General features: G+C 41.3%; 2 protein-coding genes across 4 annotated transcripts; both read left to right on the plus strand.

Moving 5' to 3' along the window:
* The first annotated feature begins 250 nt into the window (after positions 1-250).
* Positions 251-2,913, plus strand: LOC130465991 (uncharacterized). 3 transcript variants are annotated; one of them, XM_056834754.1, is made up of 3 exons: positions 251-570; positions 985-1,194; positions 2,538-2,913. In XM_056834754.1, exons 2-3 carry the CDS (start codon positions 1,048-1,050, stop codon positions 2,883-2,885), a joined length of 495 nt encoding a protein of 164 aa, XP_056690732.1. In that variant the 5' UTR covers positions 251-570; positions 985-1,047; the 3' UTR covers positions 2,886-2,913. The 3 variants fall into 3 exon arrangements, with proteins under 3 accessions (XP_056690732.1, XP_056690731.1, XP_056690730.1); XM_056834753.1 differs by having other exon boundaries at positions 252-570; positions 980-1,194; XM_056834752.1 differs by having other exon boundaries at positions 252-570; positions 954-1,194; positions 2,538-2,912.
* A 7,309-nt stretch (positions 2,914-10,222) lies between these two features.
* LOC110776454 (uncharacterized) lies at positions 10,223-10,627 on the plus strand. The gene has a single exon (XM_021981020.1). The coding sequence runs from the start codon at positions 10,223-10,225 to the stop codon at positions 10,625-10,627; it is 405 nt and encodes a 134-aa protein (XP_021836712.1).
* The last annotated feature ends 8,887 nt before the right edge of the window (positions 10,628-19,514 follow it).

Raw genomic sequence — 19,514 nt, forward strand, 5'->3', positions numbered from 1 at the left:
GCCATTCTTAACATGTGATGCAAATGACAAATTTTAGCATAAAATTTAGTCATTTGCGTCGCAGCTTTGTTAAACTGCGAGGCAGATGACTCTAGGATGCCCCCAGAGTCATTTGCGTCGCAGATTAACAAAGCTGCGAGGCAAATGACTCAATCAAGTGCGTCGCACATTTGTTAATCTGCGAGGCAAATGACTCTGGGAGCATCCTAGAGTCATTTGCCTCGCAGATTAACAAATGTGCGACGCAGATGTATGGGCTGGGCCTGCCATATTCCTCCAACATTATTTCAGATATGATAGAAGTACTGTAGACTACCCTACATTAATTCGCCGCTCAGCTCCTCACTTTCTCTCTCATCCTCTTCTTAGAAACTCCATTTTCGACGGCGACTTCATCTGAAATCTCCTCTAACCAACCTATCTTAATTTGTCCATTTTAGTGAATAAGCAAAACCCTATGATCCTCGGCGAAGAAGGAGACATCGATCTCGAAGCAGTACATCTCGATTTATGAAGGTTCACCCATTTTTGAAGGTTGGGATCTCCGATTCACCTTGTCGTCGTCCTTGAGTAAGTTGTTGCCGAAGCGTTTGCTATCTCCTGCTGTAATTTCGAAGTCCATTAGAGTTTTCCCTTTCCTATGTTAATTTTGCGAATCTAGGGTTTTGGTTATTTGTTATGCATTTGTTCAATCGTCGATAGTTCTGGTCGATTTAGAAGTGTTTGAATTTGAAATTTTGATTATGCTGCTGATTTTAGTGTTTAATTATAGATCTAGTGCAAATTTATTTAATTAGGGTTTTTAATTGCATTTTAAAATGTAAATCAAATAAAGCCGAGGTCTTTGATTCTAGTTGTTTTTTGCAATTGGATTTGGTATTTTTTAATCTTGCATTCGCAAACTTTTTCAATTTAAAAGTTTTCAATTTTGATTTTTTATTGGGACTGTGAAGAATTTGAGGTCGTATTTGGATGCAAGGCTAGATGGAGCGAAATCATGGGCAATTGGGTGAACATTTGTGATATTTGGATTAAGAAGTTGTTGAAATGTCCTCTGCAAATATAGGAGATGTAGGACCAGGTAGTTCAATGGCTTACAGTGATCAGAATGGTTCATCTAGTTCTTTGGATTGGTTAGGGAAAGAGATGCTTGAATTAAGACTCGGAGACCGAGCGGACCGCGCTGATGATAGGGTAAGCTTTAGTTTTCTTTTTCTCTACATGTTCTTACAAGTAATTTTTTCATCTTTGTTTTTGGAGTACAAATAGAAATACTAAATAGATCTGGATTTTTAGTATTGTGAAGTATAATGCTTAAGTTTAGTCACTGAGCGTGTTATGTTGCGTGATCTGACTGCTTTGATCAATTCAGCTCTTAATAATACAAACAGATTGTTCCTTTGGATCTTTTGAAGAGGAATCAGTATCTAATTAGGAATTTAGGATTTATATTCTTGTTTAATGCTTAGCAACCTTTTTCTAAGTAGTTTGAGGTGAAGAAAGGAGTTTCGTGGCTGACTTTAGATCAGCACTTTTGAGTTCAACAGGTTGGGAGACTTTCCCTTTGGATGTTTTTGAAGAGGAATCAGATTCCGTCGTCCAATTAAGATTTAGATTCTTATTTGTGGTTATTGTCCTCTTACAACTTGACTATTAGCTTTTTCCTAACAAATATTCTGTAAATTCTCTTTGTTCCAAGTATATATACAGGCCTTTTTAATTGAAAGCTTTGGATAGTGATAGGTAGATGGGAGAGCTTCTGGTGCTGGATTTGTTTTCGTTTTTGGGGGGTATGTTTGACAATGATAAGTGCATACAAATTCTTTGTGTCTTTTTCTGTATTTTCGAGAGTAAGGCTCCGTTTGGTTTGACGGAAAACACAATTCCAAACTACTTTTCCTTCGTTTGTTTCATTACAAGCAAAGTTATAGAGAAAAGGAAAATGGAAATAGAATGGGGTTGATGGGAGGAGGAGGAGATGTAAGGAGGAGGGAGGAAAATGTGTTTCCCCTCCCTTTCAAAAGGAAAATGTTTTCCACCTTGATAGAGTTGTATTCCTCCATTTGGAAACAACTTTCCATCCCTTACAAACCAAACAAAGGAAAGTGGGAATCAAACACTCTCTAAATGTGTTCACATCAATTTTAAGGTATAAGACAATTAGTCAAAGAAGTATTTGTTTTATTTCTTTTGCTAATTCAAAGCACATTTTTTTTAATGTTTGTGTGAGTGTGGGACTGTAGTTTATTTTATTTTTTAATAGGAATGAGCCAAGATTTAAAAGCGTTGTTTTTTTTTAATATATTTATCGTACTTCAAGCTTTAACAACTATTTTCATATGTCATTTGTTTTCTTGGTGGATTTAATCCTTCTATCTCTATAGTATACCAAGATGTAAGTTGTAAACATCCTACTTGATTTCCACCTCCCTCTTTTTGTTTGCTTATGTGATATCATTTGTTAAATAGAGCTCACGTATTGTTTGCTAATATCAATAACATGATGATGCTAAGTTGTAATATCTCATGTGTTTCAGATGCGAGCTGATAAATTGAAGACACAAATCGAGCTTACATTCAAACAGATGAACACTGGTGGGACAGAAGAAGAAAGAGGTAGAGAAAACATTGCCGAACTGGAAAGGGTCCAGCAAATCATGGATCAGTACAAACTGCAAGCTCAACAACTGGAAGAATTAGAAGTAAAGAAACGCACAGAAGAGTTGGCTGCGTTTGTAGCTAAAGAGCCTTCTCATCACTTGCTACGACTTGGCCATGATTGTTGGGACGTTTCTCGATACTACACTAGAAGCAAGAGAAACACTAGAAGATTCTGGGCAACAACTAATTTTTTTTTTTTGTTGGGTGTCAAGAGAAACCGTTAGATGGAATACATTGTTGTAGATATTTCAAGCTTTTGTATTGTAAAATTTATGAAGGTACTGCCTTTACGTATTTAGTCTTATTGATTTGATGTGGTTCTATTTAATAATATGAGTTGTCTATTTTACTATATATATATATATAGTAAAATGGAACCTATTTTTTTTACAAAATTCAAAGTCATTTGCGTCGCACATTAAGCTATTGTGCGTGGCAAATGACTTTTTTTTTTGGCGCCTGAAAGTCATTTGCCACGCACTTTAAGCTAATGTGCGTGGCAAATGACCTTTCAACATGGTGCCTGAAAAGTCATTTGCCACGCACATTTGCTTAATGTGCGACGCAAATAAGGGTCATTTGCATCGCACTTTTGTGCGATGCAAATGACTTTTAGTCATTTGCATCGAGATCTTTTGCCACGCACAATGTGCGACGCAAATGTGCTTAAAAGTGCGATGCAAATGACCCTTTTTCCACTAGTGAAAAGAATGTACGCAAACAGAATACGAGTACCAGTCAGGGACGCATTTTCAGCGCCCCAGGCTGGGCGCCAATAATTTTCACGCCCACCGCTGGGCGCTGAAGTTGCTGCCTGGCCTTTTCGTCAGGCGCAGCAGCCTCGGTGCCCGCGCATAAAATATACGTAGCAATATGAAAAAAAAATCGTGAAAATTGCTGCGAGGACGTATGGAAAAAAGCACTCGATTCTAAAAACGACTTATAAAAAATAAATAACTCTTTGTGTCGCTGTTAGGCCTCCTATGACGACAATGCTCGGCACCAAAACAGAGCATGCTAATTTAAATAACTTTGAATGTCACATGGGCAAAGAATTCAAAAAATGATGTTCAAATAAAGTTTTCAAGGAAAAATAATGTTCGAATAAATAAAAAAATAAATCCGAGTCTAGACTAGGCTATGCCAAAGTACAATCTAGATCCTAAGTCTTAGTTGTCCTATACATAGAATCGTTCCTAATGCTTGGTGTCGTTCTGTAAGTTAAAAGGTTAAACCATACTGAGTCTCCCTTCCTAACGTTTAAATCAATAAGCACCCAAATGTAATTGTCATCCCTTGCTAAGAATCTACGGCCTCAATACTCTCTCTCACCAATAAAAAGAATATATTATGTAACTCAAGTATTTGCAAAATGGAAACAGTCACATTCTGAAAATCATTCCTCCATAGTCGCACAACCCCCAAAGTGAGCCTAAGGTGTCAATACCATTGGCAAGAAAAAATTAATGGCCTCAAGGCTTATGATCACATTGGGTCACGACTATCATAGTCCTCTCGAGCCACTCGCTCCTTAAAGTACTCCTAAGTACGAACTAAAAGATTTTTCATGAATGCAACATGACCAACCATGAAAATACCCAAATCGGCATACCATAAGGCTACCATTGGGGTAAAGCAATACACACTAAGAGGGAAGCTGCACTAATGATTCTATTCTTGCAAAAATAAAAATTCGATCTCCCCAACTAACTACCTTGCCAACATTAAGCAAAATGGCGCATGACAAATGAACACCCAAGGGTTAAAATCTAAAGTGTCAACCAATGAAAGTTACGGTCCAATTAGCCTAAGTCTGAAAGTTGCTTGGTCAAGTATTATAGGCTTACGCCACGTCATTATTTTGAGTCTAGGCCACCTCCTTGTATTCATACACGGGTTATAATAAAAAAAAATTAATGAAAGTTCGAGTCTAAATCACAACTTCCAGTTTAATCCCGGAAACTGGAATCTGAAAAGAAGCAAAAAAATTATTTTCGATGTAATTCTTTCGTTAAATTTCAATAAGGTAAAAATAACATTTTGAATCTACGCTATTTGCACATTTTAAGAAACGACTAAATACGCTTGCAAAGTAAGACAATTTAAAGGTCCACCCTAGGCCTACTAAAGTTAAAGGTCCACTATAGGCCTACCAAACGAGGCTCACTCAGTCTCGCCTCGTGACTCAAAGACCACAACCATCTACCTTTTAGCCCAAATAAAAAAATTTGAAGGATTTATGTTGGGGAGAAATCCCAAGCAAAAAGAGAAAATAGAAAGAGAAAAGGGAGAGAGAAAAGAGCGAGCCATGGAATACTTATCCCGTACCTCCCAAAGTGCAACATTTACCTAAGTAAACGAAGGAAAAGAATTGAGTCAACCAATCCAAATCATGCCACAAAAACTACATAAAATTCTACGATATCTACCCTTTCCAATCCTTATGTTCCTAGACGCCTTCGCTCTCGGGCCCCTGTTCAGCTCATTTAACCCATCCATGTTCTCATTGCCATAACCCAAGAAACAATTACCTCGACTCTTGTTCTTGAACTTGTTGTCAACTGCAAACCACGTACGGCCATTGACACGTACGTCATACCCATTATTTCCAAAGCCCAAACCTGCTCTTACACCACCATTAGTATAATGACCATATAACTTGTATGGATACATCCTTGAGCCGTCCCCATGCTACTCATTGGCCTTGGTTGATGTAAACTCATGACACTAGCACGAGGATACAAATTGTGAGTACTAGCAGATGTAACCCCCAAGCTTGACTAATACCTATACAAATTATCCTATCTCATTCGACCCGTCTTTCAAGCCGTCTTGAGTCACGAATAAAAAAAAACAAATGAAAAGTACGTTCTACGCTTAACTTAAAAAGAATAAAAATAATAATAATAATAATAATAATAATAATAATAATAATAATAATAATAATAATAATAATAATAATAATAATAATAATAATAATAATGGGCCCAGATTGTATCTCGGCTCCCTTCCAACTTCTTGTAGTTCACTTGATCTTTGTAGCTTGTTAAGCTTGTAACTTTTTATAATAATAATAATAATAATAATAATAATAATAATAATAATAATAATAATAATAATAATAATAATAATACTCTCTAGCTTCCTGTCCTGCTTAGCAGTGATGCCATGGCAAGGATGGAGATGGAGGCATCAAATACGAACCTTGGCAAGGATGGAGATGAAACACAACACACTGGCCCATCTGCGGCAGTTCTAGAGGATTTAGAAAAGGAAATGGAGGATTTGGCGCCATTAACGGTGGATACCCAGATTGTTGGAGATGGTGGTTTTGGGGATATTCTCTCTCCGACGGCGTCGCTGCTGGCATTGCAACACCAATCATCAACACGACGGGATTTCTCTGCTTGGTTATCTCATATTCACACAAACTCAAGCCCGATTGCGTGGGTGGACGAAATTGAAGGTAATCCTGATACCTCAAATAACCTGCAATTTGGGGACATTAGGAACAATTTGATCTCTGTTTTTGACAATGTTGCACATAATCATGACAATACTGAACCGGTTGCACATAATACTGGTGTTAGTTTGAATCAATCGATGCCTGTGCGTAACATGGAAACAGGGGACTATGTGACCATAGATCTTGAGGACATTAAGGAGGAAATTGACTACTGGAACTCAGCTGTAATGTGCTATGTGGTGGGTGCGAACCCTCCCATTCATGTTATGGAGGGGTTTGTTCGAAGAATCTGGAGGAATATGGGAGTTGATAAGGTGGTTTTGGGGGCAAAGGGGGTGTTCTTGGTGAGATTTACTACGATGGAAAAGAGGGATGTTGTACTTAAAATTAATAGACCATTTTTTGATAGTAAACCTGTTGTTTTGAAACCTTGGACTCAAGACATGGATTTCACAAAGGAGGATCTTCGATCTGTTCCTATCTGGGTGAAGCTGCACAGACTGGGTTTCATGTATTGGGGGGAGAGGAGTTTGAGTAAGATAGTGGGGAAAATTGGGGTGTTACAGAAGGTTGATAGTGCAACTGCAAAGAGGGATAAGTTGCAGTTTGCTAGGGTGCAAGTGGAGGTGTTAGTTGAACATGAATTCCCTGATGTGATTAAATTTGTGAATGAGAAGGGAATGTTGGTGGAGGTGGAGGTGGAGTATGAATGGAGACCACTGGTATGCTCTGTATGCAAAATCATGGGACATGATGCTACAAAATGCAAGAAGGGAGGAAGTAGAAGAGTGTGGGTCCCTAGACAGCAGGTGGTACCTACTGCTGCTGCTGTTGTTACACCTGATGTTGTTGTACCTGACCTAACTGTTGTTGCATCTGTTTCAAACACTGAAGTGGTGGCTGCAGATGGTGGTTTTCACACTGTGGTGCACTCTAGTAGGAGAAGAACACAGGGAGCCCCAATCATTCCTACTGGTAACCCTTTTCATGTGTTAACTGAGGAGAACACAATGGATGATGGTGGAAGGAAGGATAGAGTGGGGGATTGTGATGATGGAGATAGGATGGGGATGCAAACTGGTGTTTCTAGGAGAGGGGACTCTCCTAGAAACAATGGATAGAATCATTAGTTGGAATGTGAGGAGGATCAACACCCAGAGGAAGCAAAATGAGGTGAGAGCTTTTGTTTAATCTCATGGTGCTGGGTTAGTTGGTCTTCTTGAGACAAAGGTGCTTTGTGCCAAAATGGGGACCTTGTATGTGAACATATTCAATGGTTGGTGTTTCACTACCAATAGTTGTAAAAGTAAAGGGGGTAGGATTGTACTAGCTTGGAACCCAAATTCTTTTACTCTTAGTGTGCAGTTGGTCACTAGTCAATTGGTTCATTGCCTAGTGTGCCCAAAGAGTGGTGGTATGGAGTTTGGTTGTACCTTTGTTTATGCTTTTAACCATAGCAAAGAGAGAGAGGAACTGTGGAGTGACCTATGTGGTATTGGCAGTGGTTTGTCTAGGCCATGGTTGGTGTTGGGTGACTTTAATTGTGTTTTGAATGTGGAAGAAAGGGTTGGTGCTCCTGTTAGACACCAATCAATGGTTGATTTCAGGAACTGTGTTAATATATGTGGTCTAGAGGATGTTAAAGCTGCTGGTCATTTCTACACTTGGAACAACAAGCAAGCAGGAGATGCTAGGGTGTTTTCCAAAATTGATAGGGCTCTGGCAAATGACCTATGGTTTCAGAACTACCCCAACGCAGAAGCTGGTTTCTTGACTAAGGGTGAGTATGATCACTGCCCTATTGTGCTTGCTGTTTATCCTATTGATAGCATTGCAAAGAAGCCTTTTAGATATTTTGCCATGTGGAAATATGCTGATGGTTATACTGATCTGGTGAAGACCAATTGGTCAAAGGGAGTTGTTGGCACCAGGGTGTATCAGGTAGTACAAAAACTTAAAAGAATGAAGGGAGTGTTTAGGGAGTTAAACAATACATGGTTTAATGATATACATGCTGCTGATCTGAAAGCTAGACAAGATCTAGAAAAATGTCAGAAAGACCTTCACTCTAATCGTAGTGATAGTGTGCTTGCTGATAGAGAGGTGGAAGCTGCAAAAAAATATAAGATCATGCATTCTGCTTACATGTCTTTTCTGAAACAGAAAGCAAAGGAAGCCTGGGCTAAGGATGGTGATGAGAATAGTTCTTTGTTCCATAAGAGTATCAGGGCTAGAACCATTCATAATACTGTCCATGCCATTCATGACATGAATGGTAAATGGGTGTGTGACCCCAAGTCTGTGTCTAATGCTTTTTTAGAGTATTATCAGAAACTTCTGGGCACCAAAGCTAGTAATAGAAGTACTGTCATGCTTGACATTGTTCATGCTGGCCCTATTCTTCAGCAATTACAGAAGGACCAACTTATGGTTCCTGTTACTGGTGAGGAGGTCAAGTATGCCATGTTTTCTATCAATGGAGACAAAGCTCCTGGACCTGATGGTTTTGGGAGCCATTTATTCAAAGAGAATTGGGATATAGTGGGGGAGGATGTGACAATTGCTGTGTTAGATTTCTTTCACACTGGCAAGCTCTTGAAAGAGATCAACTCCACCACCATTACCTTGATTCCCAAAACAAAGTGTCCAACAAGTGTGACTGAATTTAGACCAATATCTTGCTGCAATGTAATTTATAAATGTATTACCAAGATTTTGTGTGAGAGAATGAAATGTGTGCTGCCTGATCTGATAGCTGAGAATCAAGGAGCTTTTGTCCATGGCAGGTTCATCATGCACAATATCATGATGTGTCAGGAAATTGTTAGACAATATGGAAGGAAAAATGCATCACCTGGTTGCTTGATCAAACTGGATATGCAGAAAGCTTATGACACAATTGAGTGGGATTTTTTGGAAGAAATGATGCTTGCTTTAGGTTTTCCCCAGTTGTTTGTTCAGTGGATTATGACCTGTGTTACAACCCCTAGATTCTCCATTATGGTCAATGGTTCAGTTCATGGGTACTTTGCTTCTCACAGGGGATTGAGACAGGGGGACCCTCTATCTCCCTTGCTTTTTGTGGTTTGCATGGAGTATCTGTCAAGAACTCTTCACAAGGTGGGAGAGGATTGTTGTTTCAAATTCCACCCAAGATGAAAAACAACTAAGCTAACCCACCTGTGCTTTGCAGATGATCTGATTCTCTGCTGCAAGGGTGAGTTTACTTCAATTCATCTTCTTCTTCAAGGTTTCAAACTATTTTCTGATACTTCTGGTTTAAGAGCTAATGTTCAGAAGTCTGCTGTGTATTGTGCTGGTATGAAAGCTGATGTAGTTCAGCAGGTGGTGGATATGTCTGGTTTTGCCTTGGGAACCTTCCCTTTTAGGTACCTAGGGGTACCTATTTATTTTAAAAGAATCACTAGTGCTGACTGTGAAAGTTTGGTGGATAAAATGCTGGCTAGGATTAAGATTTGGAGTTCCAGAAATTTATTCTTTGCAGGAAGGATAACCCTAATTAATGCAGTACTATTGAGCATCCATTCTTACTGGGCACAAGTGTTTATTCTCCCTAAGCAGGTGCTCAAAACCGTTGAGGCTATTTGTAGAGCATTCTTATGGCAAGGCACCTATTTTTGTACCAAACCTGGTTATGTTGCATGGGACAGAGTGTGTAGTCCAAAAAAGGAGGGTGGTTTGGGAATTAGGAAAGTTCAAGCTTGGAATATTGCTGCTCTAGGAAAGTATGTATGGGCAATAGCTAAAAAGCAGGACTCAATGTGGGTTAAATGGGTGAATGCCATTTACATCAAATCTGCTGAGTGGTGGGAATATCAGCCAAAAGCTGATAGTGGTTGGTATTGGAGGAAAATTTGTAGTGTTAAGGATGATCTGAAGATGTTGTTCACTAAGACTGAGTTTGCTCAAATGCCTAAGTATTCTATTCAGCAAATATACCAGAAACAGATCCAACATGGTGATAAGGTCCCTTGGGGGTCTGCAGTGTGAAATAGGGCCTCTATTCCTAAGACTAGGGTGATTTGTTGGCTGATGGTACAAGGGAGACTGCAAACAAGAATAAGACTGAACAAAATGGGTATATGTCAATCTACACTATGCCTGTTATGTGAGGTAAAGGAGGAAACTCACTCACACTTGTTCTTTGAGTGTGATTACAGTAGAAGGTGTTTGCAGGGGGTGGAAAAATTGCTTGACATTCCTGTCAGCAAAGTTCACTATATGGGATTATTGAGATGGGTCAAGTGGAAGAGCAAATGCAGCAGATTTCAGAAAACAGCAATGCATACTGCTATAAATGCTACTGTCTATGTCTTGTGGAGAGCAAGAAATGATGCTCTGTGGAATCAGAAGATCCCCACCCCTACAGCTACTATTAGTTGCATTAAGAGGAGTGTCATTGAGAGATTAGCTCACATAGGTGCTAGGAATCCTAGTACTGCAGATCAGATTTGGTGGAACACCAAATGTATAGCCTAAGTTTGTTTCTGGTTTTTTTCACATGACCTGTTGTCATGTTTTGAGTGTCCCTTAGTCTGCGTGGCTTTGGGCTTTGCTTGTAATATGGTTTCCCTTTGAGCAATGAATTTCTACTGACTTATCAAAAAAAAAAAAAAAAATAATAATAATAATAAAGAAAAAAAACTTAGCAAAGCGCACAAAAAAGAAAAGAAGCATTTAAAAAAGGAAAAGAAGCATTTAGCGCACAAAAAAGATTCGCAAATATTTGGCACGAAACGAAAAGGAGCAGCGCAAAAAGGCAGCCCAGAACACGCTTTCAACGCCCAGACCTGGGCGCCGAAAATAATAGCGCCCAGCCCTGGGCGCCGTTCTTGCTTTCAACTCCCAATTCCTAAAAGTGTTCGTATATTTTCCTATATACATGCGGAAGAATAACGAACACTTGGGGGGTAGAAGATCGTATAAAATACGCAAAATACGCGCGCTCCAAAATTTTCGTACACTTATTTCACCCTATTTCAAACATTGCGGTTCCACTCGAACGTACTTGTTTAAAATCGGCATTCTAAGAAACCATTTTCTGGCTAAGAACTACGCAAGACCTGATTCCAAATTAAATCTATTTAAGGCGGATACGTAGGCAATCCATGATTCGGTCCAACCAATTTGCAAAGATGTTAGAGCCTATAGAATAACAAGAATAAGAAATAGAGTCCCTTATTGAAATTTAATTACTTACAACCCAAGTCGAAAGAAAAATTTAAGTCAAAGGAAGAATCCAAGTCATCAAGATGCCAAAATTAATGAGCACACATCGAAAAATAATAAGGGCACGTACCCTCGCCAGAAGGAGCACTCACACTCCTAGGCACTTAGCCAAGACTCAAAAGATCGCTTTGCCTCAATTGAATGGGGGCTAGCGCAAGCGTCCATGACCTCTAAAGTACTCGACTTGACCCTCCCTAAAGCGAACTAACTCACTTGAAGACCTTCTTTCACCACTAGACATAGTCGTTCGCTTAAAGACCTTCTTTCACCACTAGACACAATCATAACCGCCAACAAGTAGTAAAGGCAGTAAGCTTGCAATAAAGAGGATTGTTCTACGGCATCGCCCCATCGTTCCTTCGAACTCAGGGCACCCGTTCATAGTAATTCAAATGCTTGCGTATCCCCTTTGAAAAAAAATCAGACATTGTCAATAGGACTTGGCACTTAACCAAGGCTCACCCTACTCAGACATATGACACGGGCATCTAAAATCGAAATCTGAAAGCATCATTAACGAGAAGACATAATAGCAACTGGGAGCTAAAAATTGAAATGAAAGAGCTAGGGAAAGAACTAAGTATACCTTGACCTTTTGTACAGACATACACCAAGTAAATCTAAGTCAATTTGAAAGCGGTTTATATTCCCGCAATTCTGGAAAAGATGGCCCTAAAAGCCTAAAGCATGTGCCACACGGGCACAAGTAATATCTTGACGCCTGCACCCTGGCTTCCAACAAATCCTTAGACGGCATTCTGAAAATCGTAACAGTATTTTGATTCACTCATGTAATCCTGTACGAACCCTTCTATAAGTCAACTTACTTAGGACACCTCGGATTGTACACAGTAGGACTCGGATTTCAAATAATTTTCAAAGACTTCTTCAAACATAATAAAGTGTCGTTGGTTTAATCTAAGTATGCATTTATCTCGATGTTGCAAGTGAGTCAAAAAGATTTCTAAATATGATTATGGGTAAAGAAAGGCACCTAGCTTTTGGTCAAGGCACACTTCAACATATGACTACCTTGACCATGGCAATGTCGCACAATACGACATTTACAAGAAAAGTAGCAAATCACTACTCGAACGTACATCACACTAAACGAGCCTGGTTCAAACTATTCATGATCCATGTCACCATGAATGCATAAAAACGTATGCCAAGCATTATAGCACCAGGCCAATCCCGTAGCTACAATTGGGGGCTTGGGAAAAACACTCTAAAAATGCTCGAAATGACAATTTTATCGCAAATTCTCGACGCTAATGCTATACACACGTCATAGGGGCACAATCCTAAGCTTTAATCGTGTAAAACGAACCTTAGAATGGCTACAACCCCTCCCAAATTCTAAGCACTACTTAGAATATATAAAGTCACCCCACTAACAAGGGTAACTGAAAATCACGAGTCACCAAAACTCCGATCAAACTACTGCACATAACGCTCGCCCTACAAGCACCCGTTACACAGTCTACGGCGTTCCAAAGCAAAAGCGGAAGAAAAATCAAGGATAAAAACTCTCAAATTCTGCCCAGAAATCATTTTCAACGCCCAGAGCTGGGCGCCGATATCTTTAACGCCCCAGCCTAGGCGTTGAATCTCTCTGCTTGCCAAATTTTGCCTAGATATAAAAACAAGAAAGAAACATCTATGAATCCTCGCATCGAACGAAGTAAAAAGCCGTGCACACCCACGCAAAAGGTGCTACACTTGTTCGAGCACCCGAACGAGGCGTGATGAAGTACTCCAATGCAAAAAAATAATAATGATATCCCAAAACCTGGAGGAATGTTCTAAGACACGCTGTTAGGTCACACAAGCCTAAGTCGCACCATAAGTTCAACCATCCCACGGTACAAGTCTAAAAAAAAAAAAAAAAGACTAAGGCATATTGCACTAATGCGGGCACGACCAAAGAGCATGTGTAAAAGAGGCAAAGACTACTTATCGCCCAAATTCAAAATGCAAGCCACACGACTTCTACATTAAGGATTAAGGGTAGCAAAATATCACCTACCACGGAAGGGATAGCTCGCACTTACACGAGCGGAATCCCAAGGCATCTTTCTCGAAAGAACCTACAAAAATCGTACGCCAAAAGGAAGCATCCCAACATGCATACTTGGGGGCTCCAAGCTACGGAACGACCATAGCAAAATAATAAAAAAAATGTCTCAAAGCACGATGCTTGAGCCCACTTCATGAATGGGCCTGAACCCTATCAAGCTTCTAAGAAAACTATTCAACATCAGTCATTGCTCAAAAAAAATGATTCAAGCAAACTGATTAATGGACCGCACACAACGGCCATTCTATGAACGCTCGTTCGCACATACATATCATCATTCACGAACGCGTTCAAAAGGAAAAATATATACAAGAGCGATCAAAGTCTTACGCCTCAAGGTATGTTCCTCGGGCCATATAGACTCGCCCAACTATTGAAATAATTGTAGACCTTAAAGAGCGACAGTTCCTTTAAATAATCGCCCCAAAACGACAAACACCGTAGTCCACCAATCGGCTACGGTTTCTCGAGAAATAATTGTTATTCACCAATCAACGGTGATCTCAAATGAAACGGTTCGTTCCAAAAACAGAATCTCTAGACGAAAAGAAAAAAAAGAAAACGAACGAACAAGAGGCCAACTATGTCGCCAAGAAACCTTGCCAGAAATCATTTTCAGCGCCCAGAGTTGGGCGCCGAAATCTTTAACGCCCAGGCTTGGGCGCCGGTAATGATCCTAGACCCAAAAAAGGGCCCCTGACTTCTATAGGGCCCTGCCGTATCCATTCGACTCGAAAATTGCCGATTTCTTTACTGAAAGTCGCGCCTCACGGCTTTGTCAAGAGTAGCACACCACTACAAAGATCGCTCGCACTTACGAGCACGATCCCAAACACGATCAAGGACATTACAAAATGCTTATCCCCAAGGAACCTCTTTGACAAGAGATGACCGTCAAGCACGAGTGCTTGGGGGTTCGAAGGAAAATATATATTATGCAAAGTTAAAACAATATTCCCAGACTACGCTGTACGAAGTCCCGTGTTTGGATGTCTCAAAAAAATAAAACTGGTTTACGACCTCAAGACAAAGGTCGCCTTTGATACTTATACATAGTCCTCTGATCAAAGACCAAGTAGTGGCAAAATTGAGCCGTAAAGACTAGCTCAAAACCATGAAAGATGATGACCACAAGACAATGGTCCGTCTAAGCACGTTGTCAACCCACATTCAGGTTGCAACTAAATCCGAGCATCCCGCGAAAGAATTCGCTCTTACAGAAATGAATAAAAAAAAAATTCTCAAAAGAAATCATAATGAACAAAAGAAATAGGAACTTGCCCATCTTCAGCGGGCAAGATCGCGTCACGAACCACGCGAGTCCCATATTGAAAAACCGAATTCAGGGACGTCCACCCTCAGCGGACAGGGCTCGCCCACCTGCAGCGGGCGGGGTCTGCGTCACTAGCCGCGCAGGTCCTCAGTTTTCGAAAAAATCTTCAAAACGAAAAAACAGGCTCGCCATCTTCAGCCGGCGGGGTCTACGTCACAAACCGCGTAGGTCCTTATTTTCAAAACAACACAAACAAATTTCAAAATAGATTCGTCCACTTCTATCGGACGGGGTGTCCACCCATAGCGGACAGGCTCGCCATCTTTAGCCGGTGGGGTCTACGTCACAAACCACGTAGGTCCTTATTTTCAAAAAACCACAAACAGATTTCGAAACAGATTCGTCCACTTCTATCGGACGGGGTGTCCACCCTTGGCGGACAGGCTCGCCATCTTTAGCCGGCGGGGTCTGCGCCACTAACCGCGCAGGTCCTTAGTCGCTGCAGCGATAACTTTTTCTGGTTTTCCCTTTTTCCAAAAATTAAAGGACTGGTTTTCCCTTTTTCCAAAAATTAAAGGATTGGTTTTCCGTTTTTCCAAAAAAGAGCGATGTGCCGGATTTTCCTTCGTTTTACGTCCTATAAAAACAAGGGGGTTTTCTCGTTTAGCTAACCCTGAAAATGAGAATCTTTTAAAAACATATTACCTCGTGATTGGGCTTGGCCAGGCCCAATTACACTTTATAGCTTTGATTTCGAAAACATCTGTAGCTACTTCCAATGACAAAGTGAAGGAGTTTCTACACATCTTTAGATACTTCCAATGACAAAGTGAGGGAGTTTCTATACTATCCGTTGACAAATCCCAATGACACGTGAGGGATATGTCGACACTTCAAGTGATGACCCTTAAGTCAAATGTTATCACTCGGGGGCTTGTGAGACCCTCGCAAAACAGGTCACATACACTATGGCTTGTGTGACGCACTCCGTCCAGTACTTTGACCATCGTCTCATCCCGAGACTCAGTCAAAGTGGGGGCTAACTGTAGACACCTACTTTTGTCCCCATCCCCGAAAGGGAAGGTTCGATGATGAAAACATAAAATCTCCACTTGGCAACGCATCTCCTGTAAAATAACGAATCTCGATCACCCTTTTCATTTCACCCGAACCTGCTATTTATAGAAACCTGCTAAAAATAGTAATTGCCATAATATGTAGTTGTTAAAAGTGGCAAGTCATAAAAGATAGAAACCTATCAGAATTAGGTGTTGCACTCCAACATAAATCCTAAAAGAGATAGAATTTGCAAGAGGAATCCTATTCCTAGTATAATTCGAAAGTAAGAGTTACGTATTGATTAAAATCTTAACGAACCTAGAGTTTGTAACGGACCCAGACGCATTTCGTCATAAAGTTAATACGCACTAAAAGACTCGGATAAGTCTCAAACACTCCAGATTCTAAGAGTCCAAATCTGACAAAGAACTCGGCCCAAACATCATTTTCAACGCCCAGCCCTGGGCGCTGAAATTGCCTGGATCCCATTTTGAACGCCCAGAGCTGGGCGACGAAATCTTTAACGCCCAGCCCTGGGCGCTGAAATTACCTGGGTACGTGTTCTCTCCTAATTCTTCTTGGATTAGAGCTCTAAAATTCTATCTTTCCACGAACTCTTCCCTATAAATACAACCCCAAATTCGACGTGAAGAGGATACAACACACAATTCATATTCTGAGTATTGACTCCAACCCCTAAGCCTAAGCCTCACGCTGCGAAATTGATCCCGCGTTCTGTCGCAATAGATCCAAAAATCGAACAGAACGTATCCTGTCCCTTGTAGCTGAAAAATTAAACCCAGAAACTTGAGATTCGTTAAATAAAAGGAGAAATAGGAAAGCCAAAGTGGTTAGTTTTCTAAGAACCGTGACGCACCTCTCAAGGGTGCGTCGTAATGTGTCCCTTCGCATGATTTAATCGCTTTCCTCGCCCTTTTATAAAATTGTTAAACTATTAAATCTGATTGTCCTATCACGCCTAATAAAGATAATATCTTGGGAAATTGAACTATCATGCTAGGTCCCTTAAATCAATCTAAACAAGATAATCATGATCGATCTAGTATTATGTGTTGCATATTGTTAAAATCAATTCAGATTAGTTTAATAGTTAACGCATGTCCCTTCAATTATTTATGCTGAGCTAGTAAGGATATCCTGCCTCTGGAGTTATCGAAGAGCGAGTACTCCTCTCGGTAGTTACAGTCCCCCGAACCCTCAATCTCTACCTTGCGGGTGTACGTTGAGAGATCCCCACACCAGGGATCACAAGGGAACCTATGGCCGTCGTGGTCAAATATAATTGCACTCCCTTTATGTCACGATAACCGGGTTTTGTCAGTTTTTCTCATTGTCGTTAAAAACTGAATGGCGACTCCTATATTACTAGTCAATTGGGTGTAAACTCACAGGAAATCCAATTACACTTGATTTGACAAAAAGAAACGTCACGCCCACGAGGGACGAGGTCACGCATTAGCCTCGTGCTTTTTCAACCCCCTTACATGGAGTACCCTGCTGGTCGTCGTTGGGGCTGGAAGAAGAAGTTGACGGCGCGTCCGCCGCCTGATACCGTGTGGGATCTTATTCGGGACGGGAACCCCGAGAATGTAAAGCACCTTTTCCGTATCTCGTTTCTTATTATTTATTTATTATTTTTTGTGTGCGAGATCTGATTGTGTCTGTATTCACAAATAGGTGGTCTGGACCCCATGGATCTCTTTTAGGGGTGCCTACGCTTCGGTCAGGGATAGTTATGCCCTGAGCCAGATGCGGGTTTTATTCATTGGTCGCCGTGACCCCGTCTGGTATCTGGGGGAGCGGGTATGTATGCAGACTATTGGAGTCTTCTCGGTGCCTCATCCTCCACCTGCGACCATGTTGGCCACCCGTTCGATAGGCGAGGCCTGGAGGGTTCATTCGAGGGCGGGCGTTCCGGCGACGGAGTTGGTGATAACGGGAGCTAGCTATCATCAGTTCCTCCTGGATTATCTTCGTCTCCCGGAGCCTGGCGTTGTAAGTCGCTCTTTTTTTTTTTTATTTCTTGCTGCATTCCCATGTTTGTACCCATATATTCATTTTATCGTGTTTCGTGCAGGAGCGTCCTGATCCTGCGTTAGGTGGGTGGGTGCCTCCCGATGCTCAGATCTCATATATTGGGGAGGGTGGATCCGAGCTTGTGGAGATTATCCCGGAGGACCGGGCTTTCCATGCTCCGCTCCCTGAGGGAGTACAGGCGGTATGCACCTTTCATTTATGCATCTTTCTTATTTTTTTGTTTTCTTTTGTTACTGACATTCCCATTTCAGGTCCCGGCCCGTACGGCCAATGCGATGGTGGGGGTGATCAACCGGTTGAAGTCCGCGTTGGTTCGGGCCCGATCCGTACTTTCTTGCAGGAGCCTCGCTCTACTCAGGTGATGTGCCTGCTTTTTGTACATTTTCTTTGGTTGTCTCATTCTTGTCACTTACTTTTTCTTTTTGTTTCTACAGACGGAGACAGGGCGAGTCGGGGCCGATGACACGGGGCCGTCGGGGTTCGAGGGACGCGGCCCCGAGGAGAGAGAACGGGAACGGCACTCGCCCTTACGGCATCGCCGTTCTGACGTGGGGACGAGTACTTCTGGGGAACGACCTGAGCGGGAGCGTGGGCGGCGTTCCATGTCAGTGGCTCGTGAGTCTAGCCCCGAGTTGCAACCGCAGCCTCAGCATTGGGGAGGTTCAGTCTGGGGGTCCTCGCACCATAGGGGGTGGACGGGATGGACCGGTGAGGCTTGGAGGGGTGAAGCCGAGGACGAGTCTTAGGCTTGCTTCCACTTTTGTATTTTATTCATTCTTGTATTTCGCATGTACATATGATTTATTATTTTTTTTTTGCGAATCTTTGGTGCAAGAATATTTGAGCCTTCGTTGGGCTTGCTAGGTTGCCTTTATCACATGAGGTCTCAACACGTAGCATTATGACGATGCTAAACTTTCAAATCAACGACGATTTTTGAAAAAAGAAAGGATTCCATATATTGTACCAAGAAAAAGTGAGTTCTTACAAGAGTGCACATGTACTAGACTAGCCGACTACTTGGGGGGTATTACATATGTATATCTTCTCATGTCTACATTTGGGATTTTCGTCCTTATCAACTCGTGCCATACTCCTTTGTTTGGCTTGTACCTTCATAGGCTCCTTTGGCTACCCCTTTTTTGTTTTATTTGGACTTTTAGCCTTACTCGTGCATGGGTCGTGGTATAGTTCCCTTGTAGTATCTTTTCTTCTTGATGTGTTCCATGACTTTATTATTCCCCTTTTTTTTATAGGACCGAATCCTTGATAAGGATTGCCTACGTATCTTTGTCAGAATCAGGTCGTGCGTAGTTCTAATTTTATATTTTTTTTGAAAAGGGTGTTTATTACACGTCTGCTACCCCCCTAAGTGTTCGTGATTCTTTTGATAATTCGAGAAAGAAGTACGAACACTTGCGGAAGCGGGAGGACTGGTGGCAGAAGAGAATGACGCCCAGGTATGGGAGTTGGAAAAGATCGGCGCCCAGGTCTGGGCGTGAAAAATAATGGCGCCCAGCCCTGGGCGTTGAAACTATGTTCTTTGTGAGCTTTTTCGTTTTTTATTTATTTTAGTGAGTCTTATGCCGTTTTGTTAGAGTAGTGTGCAGAATGCTTGCTTATGAGTTTAATGTGTATTATTAAATGCCTTAACTCCGGACTGAACT

Source organism: Spinacia oleracea, chromosome 1, assembly GCF_020520425.1.
Source record: "Spinacia oleracea cultivar Varoflay chromosome 1, BTI_SOV_V1, whole genome shotgun sequence".
Classification (NCBI taxonomy): Eukaryota; Viridiplantae; Streptophyta; class Magnoliopsida; order Caryophyllales; family Amaranthaceae; genus Spinacia; species Spinacia oleracea.